This window comes from Heloderma suspectum, chromosome 4, assembly GCF_057233095.1.
Source record: "Heloderma suspectum isolate Gila_16-S chromosome 4, 16-S_ref, whole genome shotgun sequence".
NCBI lineage: Eukaryota > Metazoa > Chordata > Lepidosauria > Squamata > Helodermatidae > Heloderma > Heloderma suspectum.
In genome coordinates this window covers 24,571,136-24,577,980 of record NC_139461.1, presented here as the reverse complement: position 1 = coordinate 24,577,980, position 6,845 = coordinate 24,571,136, and the positions used below count along the sequence as shown (strand labels likewise).

At 41.4% G+C, this 6,845-nt stretch overlaps 1 protein-coding gene across 1 annotated transcript in view; it reads right to left on the bottom strand.

Moving 5' to 3' along the window:
* Positions 1-2,886: 2,886 nt before the first annotated feature.
* The window catches only part of FBXO32 (F-box protein 32), a 30,500-nt gene continuing 26,541 nt past the window's right edge, over positions 2,887-6,845 (bottom strand). Inside the window, exons 8-9 of the mRNA XM_084848833.1 lie at positions 5,911-6,054; positions 2,887-4,947 (exon numbers count right to left, since the gene is read on the bottom strand). Coding sequence (XP_084704959.1) covers positions 4,858-4,947; positions 5,911-6,054 — 234 coding nt within the window. The 3' untranslated portion in view covers positions 2,887-4,857. The remainder of the gene's footprint in view (positions 4,948-5,910; positions 6,055-6,845) is intronic.

Sequence of the window (6,845 nt, the reverse complement as noted above, 5' to 3'; positions counted from 1 at the left end):
AAACCAGGGGTATTCAGTAGGAATTTGTTTGCTAAGGGCTGGTTTGGAAGAAAGAAAATGTTTAGCAGGGCCAGAAGAGTAACAGATGTATGACTACTGTTAAAGAGTAGTTTTTTGAAGCTGGCTTCATATAGTGAATGAAAAATAGTTTCTCTCTCTCTCTCTCTCTCACACACACACACACACACACACGTAAACAGACCCCCCTCTCTGTCTCTTTTCACACAAATATGTGGTCTAATCACCAAACGCCACTTCCTTATATCAGCCCCTGCGCTCTCATACAACATTCGCCGCTAAATTTTTTATTTATTTATTTAATTTAAAATGTTTCTAGTCCACCTTTCAGGGCAGAAGCCCTCCCATGGCAGCTTAAGCCCTTCCAAAGCAGCTGTACAATTCCCGAAGTGCCTATTCACACTATGGACAGATCCGTTTTATACCAATTAAGCTGTCACAAGCTTCTTTTAAACAGAATGCTGGGAACTGTAGTTTATTGAAGGAGTTGAGAATTTTCTCTTAAGACAGCCTACCCCAAGCTGGTGTTGGGGTAGGCTGTCTTAAAGAGAAAATTCTCAACTCCTTCATTAAACTACAACAGTTCTCATCATCCCCAGCCAGCATGGCCATTGGCTGTCTTAAGAGAACCTAGGCCCTGCCCCTCACAAAACTATCATTCCCAGGTTTTCCTGGGAAGAGTGGATGGCTTAAACCAGCATGTCTGTAGTACTGATATGCTCAGACATTTTGCTCTGTAGCCCTCAGAAGCTATAGGTAAAAGTCTTCTTTTCTTTCTCTCCATATACTTTTCAAGTATCAATACAAGGGTCTACTATGAACCATTGTAGTGGTAAATAATAACTCTAAAATATTCCAGGGTGGCAGAATTCAGTTTACTCCTTCAGGAAGCTACAATTCTTTCACAGAGTTGAAACTAATAATAATTATTAATCACTGGAAACTGCCACAGTGAAATACGGTCGATTATATTATATTATTAACAACAACAACAACAATTTATTATCAGCATTTTTCAGTTGTCTCAAAACATACGCATTTTCTTTCCAATCCATAGTAACAACTGCAAACATCCAACATGGAGACTCTCTTCCACAAAAACAGCGCCTTCCCTCTGCAATCCTGGCCCAAACCAATCCTTGAAATTGCCCAACTCTTGAAATTGCTCTGCTGACCCTCTGCATATTGTTAAGAGAGTATCTGAACAAATTTCTAGCTTCACAAGTAGGCATCTTAACATGTTAGATGGCAAACTAAAAACAAAGATGCTGTCACCCCACTGAAATATAATGCAGTAAGAGAATTCTGAGGCTTTTGTAACCTAGCCCTCATCATGACAAGCCAGCGTTCAGTATGTGGGGAGCTGTTGTTTTTCTAACCTGAGAGAATATACAAAAATTTTATTCCACCACCTGCACTTTGAAATGGTGCAGTCTAGAAAAAGGAGAGAGCCCACATAGTTGCCAATTGTAAGTTTGCCTAACACATCCAATATAAGAGAATGCAAAATCCACTTTCTTTCATCAACAGTCAGCATCAGTATGCTAAGCCCTCCTTTTGCATATCTGAAGAGGCATGGCTACTTCCCATCTCCTAGTTCTACCAAACAATGTGTTTACTTAACATGACACGCAAACATCCCAAGCTGAACGATGCTTGGCATGTTAACATCCTGTCAGAAGAAGCCACTGGAGTGGATGTATTTATGTGTACTTGGATCAATGCAGGGACAACCGCAGGGGCAGCAGAAAGAACCCCTCACTGAAACAGGCAGCATATATAGGTATCTAAGACTTGATGGCTACATCCACATCATGAGCATAAACCGATTGAACTGCTTTAATTTCCAGAGGAGGAAACCTACCAATCTACTTTCATATTCCATTATTCCAACCATACTCCTGCCTTCGCAACCTGCCTGGCTACAGCAACATCTTGAACAACCCCTCAGTCTGTGTGGGGAATTTCTCCCATTTTTGTGTTTTAGCATCAAACCAGATGTACAGGAGAAGGTGCCCCAAAGAGAAGGTATAATATGACATAGAGCAACCCTGTTCTTTTGGTTATTCAAATAAGGCAGCCTGTTTGGGCCCGCTTTTTGTCCTGACTATTGACTCGACAGGGTAAGGGGCCAAGGCAGTACATGTGTGGCTTATCCGACATTCTCAATGGGCACAACCAATACCTGAAGAAACGTACCTGCGTAATCCAAGCAAAGGTAACAGCCAGTTACATTCCTCTAGGCCACACAACTCAGAATCCAACGTCAACACTTAACATGGAAGTGGAGGCAAATCATCTATCTGTGATAGGATTTTACCCTTTCCCTTACAATTATTTTTTTGACTGGTTCCACAAGAATTTTTTTTGTAAAAACAGAGATGGTTTATCTTTGGAATGCAGCAAGATGTTCAAAATCCTTCTGAAGTATTTCTGTTTGCAGGGAACAGCTTCCATCTACCACTCTCTGCCTTCTCTTACACGCGTTGTTTGAACACTCTCCAACTGAAATATCACACATCCCAAGAAGATGCAAAGTAACTTTGCTTGCAACAAACTGAAACATTTCCAAAATTCCAGATAAACCATGAAGAGCATGTTTTGCAGAATACGTAACAATTATTAACTCAGTTAATTATTCCCAATGTCTTGAATATTCCTCAGATAAACTTCTCAAATGTGGCCTTTGCAAGGCATATGAGCTTTATATAAATGGTGATCAAACTATGAGAAGAGGCAAATCTCTGTCATCCTCCTTCATCCCTCCTCCCTATCCAAACTGCATAATAGTCACATTTTGGGGCTACCAACTTTGGTATACATCCTGTTGGAAAAAAATAGGAGACAGCACTTAGGTACCATACAGTCGACCTCTCTGAAGTTTTTACTTGGGCAAAGTAGCAACACCACATGAGAATCAGAGTCCACAAATCACAGTTAAATCATGGGTATAAATTTGGATCAATTCCATAGAAACCAAGTCATCCAACATTTATACTGATATGAGAACTCATTAAAATATGTGATTTGTAGGCTGTAGGGGGCAAAAATCTCCCTACAGCCCCATGGTAGAAACAATTTTTTAAAAGTCCCTTTCATGTTGGTAGCGTTTTTCTGCGTGGCTCCTCCTCACTTGATTGCTTCCCTTCGCTGATTCTCTGCAAAGAGTACACAGTTGCCTGTGATGAGCTTTAAAACTTGTGGTAGCAGTGGGTTTCCTTGTTCACTTCAGTGATGCTCTACATATGCATCTCCCTTTGTGCACACATGGCTGCTCCTTCCATTGAAATGAATGAAGAATTTAAAGTGCCATCCTAGGCATGTTCAGACAGAAAAAAGTCCTACAACTGCTCACATTCCCCAGCCAATCATGCTGGCTGGCTGAGGAATGTGGGCAGTTGTAGGACTACTTTCTGTCTAAACATGCCTAGGATTGCGCCCTTCATAGACTTAATTACTTGCTGGCCACTACTATACCTTTAAGGTATCTGGATCCAGCAGGCCAGTAGTATTGTTGCTGGCAAATGTAGGCTGAAAACAGATGTAATACAACAACATGTCTCAGCAGGTTCTTCACCTATCGTAGAATTTGCCTAACAATTGGGAAGGAACCCTAGCTCAGTGGCAGGGCGCATGCTTTGCACGCAGAACATCCCAGGTTCAATCCCTGTGGCATGTTTACATTAAAAGGTCAGGTATCGGGTGATGTGACAGTCACAAAATTGTTCTGAGGACTGGGGGTGGGGAGGAGAGGTGGATTCATGAGGTTACAGGCACCAGCCAATAAGTGCCCTCTAGAGATGGATCTGCCCCATTTACATTCCAGAGTTGAAAAGCTAATGATTGTGTGTTTTGTATGTGTTTAATAAGTTTGCCTCCAAAACATACAAATCACATCTCTTTGCAATGCAGCAAAGCTACCTTATGCTATTCACAGCAGTATATTTGTATGCACCCATTTAGTCAACCCCCTACTGTATCTGAGAGAGGCTGAGAAAAATGTTACCAACAAATGAGAACAATGGGCCACACTGCCTCCAAAAACTACACAGGATCAAGGTGGTATGGCATAGCAAGCAGGATCTCCATCATCGTCTACCATCGAAAGATGCTGACAATTTCACTAGATCCTTTCTAAATTTCCTAGAACCTGACTATTCAAATACCATAAAAAGCCGGCAGGCTAAATTAGAACTCAAGCATTAACAAAAACGGAATATGTTTACTGTCACCATCAACTTTTCCCCTTTAAATCTCTGTATATAAAGTACAAACTCTTCACATTGCATATTGGATTGGTTGGACAGCTTTTCAGAGGTAGAAAATGGTGCGGTGTATACATTTTATGTTGATTCTTTAAAAAAAAAAAGATAAAGGGATACATCTTTGTAAGTTATTATTTTTAAAAATGTCTTTTGTAAAAAAAACCCAGAGCAGGGGAGTATTTCAACAGCTTTAGCCTAATCGTAGTGTTTAATTCTCCTGGCTTTGAATCCAAAGAGACATTTCAAATGGATACAAGACAAATTCCATTTGAATTGCTAAGCAGAATTAGGATTCTTCCCTACAGCTTGCACTTCCAATTCTTACAAAGCATCATATTTACAAAGTACTGCCTTTATACATGTCAGTCCAATTAGAAGGCCATATTCTTAATAAAAAAGAGTTCAATGCCATTGAACAATGACTCCCTTTGCCTCCTAAAATCCTCTTGTCCTCTTGACTCAGAAACTCCAAGCAGGAATATTTACACTCTATATACAGGTTGAGCTGGTCTGCTCAGCAGTATAAAGTGTTCCATCAGAAATACCATGATATACAGTGAAATTTCTCGGAAGTTCAGAATCTGAACAAGTTGATGAAGTCCTGGGGTGAAAGGGAAGTCAAGCAGCTCTCAGGGTTGTTAGCTGTGCAGGGATGATCAGTGCCCTAAAAAGCAAGAACATTTGGCGTTACACAAGCGACATCACTGGTGGCATACTTGTAGGTAGTTTATTAACACCAGTTGGACAAACAGGTCACTTGCAGCGATGAAAGTTAATGGTTTAGTCATTATTGAAGGCAAAAGCTGCAAGCTGAACCAATTCACCCATATTATCAACATATCAAAAGTGGCTCTTGGTTCACATACATTCCAGATAATTCCTAGCTCTGCCTTTTAATAAGAAATAAGGAAACGAGTGGTCTACATGGGGACCATCCGCCATGTCATCCTCACAACAACGACTTTGTGAAGTAGATTAGAGCAAGAGAGTGAGCAGCCCAAACCAGCCAGTGAGCTCCATGGCTATGCAGAAACTTGAATCCAAATCTCCCTAGTCTAAGCCAAACACTCTTTCCACTATACTATGCTGGTTCTCGCTATTAACTTTTATTGCTCTCCATTTTTGAGTTTATTGCCATGTTCATATATCTACCCAGTACCAACTGTCTCACCAGAATGTCCATTAAGGGCACAATCCTATGCAAGTTTAGACAGAAAAAAGACTTACAACTCCCAGCATGCCCAAGCCATCATGCTGGCTGGGGCATGCTGAGAGGTGTAGGACTTTTTTCTGTCTAAACTTGCATAACAGTGCACCTTAATATGCAAAGAAATGTTTCATAAAAGTCATGACTAGCGGCTTCTGCGGATAAGGCAACCTTCCCCAACATGGCACCCTCCAAATGTTTCAGACTACAACTCCCAGGATTCCTGACCACTGGTTATGCTGGCTGGAGCTGATGGGAGTCGAAATCCAAAAAGATGCCAGGAAAAGGCAAAAAACAGAGCCCAAAAGATCAAAGTGTTCGATCGATCAAGTGAGAGGCTGAGCATCATATTCTCTGCCCCAGGTTGAAGCCCTCAGCCATTGAGGATGCCCTTCCATGGTTTAGGGGCTGGCCACCTACCTTCCAGGACAGAATGTGACAGTGCCTGCAGAGCTGCAAAGTATCTCCATACTGCTCTTTCCTCGGGTAGCATTTCACAAGCTTGAAATACATCTTCTTCCAATCCAAATGACCTTTATCTGACAAAATTAGCCGTTTGCGAATCTGGAACATAAAAGACACCATCGAACTATAGTTCTGGGAAATACTACAAGTTTTGGCTAGTTCAAACCACACCACAGTGAAAGAGGCCCTGGCAAATCTAAGCCCTCTCATACATGCCACAATCAACCAAATTAAAAACCAATATGTGGTGCAAATAGGAGACAGGAATGATTATTATGAATAATAATTTATAATGCTTCTAATGAAAGCAAACCACTTCTAAATGCATCTGTGTACGACTTAGGATTTGGATTTTATTGTTAATTGTATTTTTATTGTTTCGATTTTGTTTTGATTGTATGCCGCTTAGAGAATTGTATTTCATAAAGTGACTAATCACTATTATGAGTGTGCTTTGGATTCAGCTGAATCCTGAACTGAATTAGGCCGATTTGGACTGGTTCGGGAGATGTCTGAATCGAAGCAGGACTTCTCCAAAGCAGACCAGATCCAAACTGGAACACTGCTGAAGATTCAGGACATGGACAGTGTGTCTCCAAAAACTGATACATTTCTGCCCATGCCCTACATATAGGGAAAAGAACAGGTTACTGAACAGGCAAGTCACTTTTTAAACTTGGCCACAGTGGTACAGGTGCTACTAACCTCAAGACTGGATTACTGCAATGCGCTGTATGTGGGGCTGCCCTTAAGGCTGCTGCAGAAGCTGGAGCTAGTGCAGAACGCAGCAGCTCAGATGTTGTCGGGAGCTGCCCCTTTTCATCCTGCAACTCCTTTGCTGAGGGAACTGCATTGGTTGCCCATTCGCTACCAGGCCAGGTTTAAGGTTT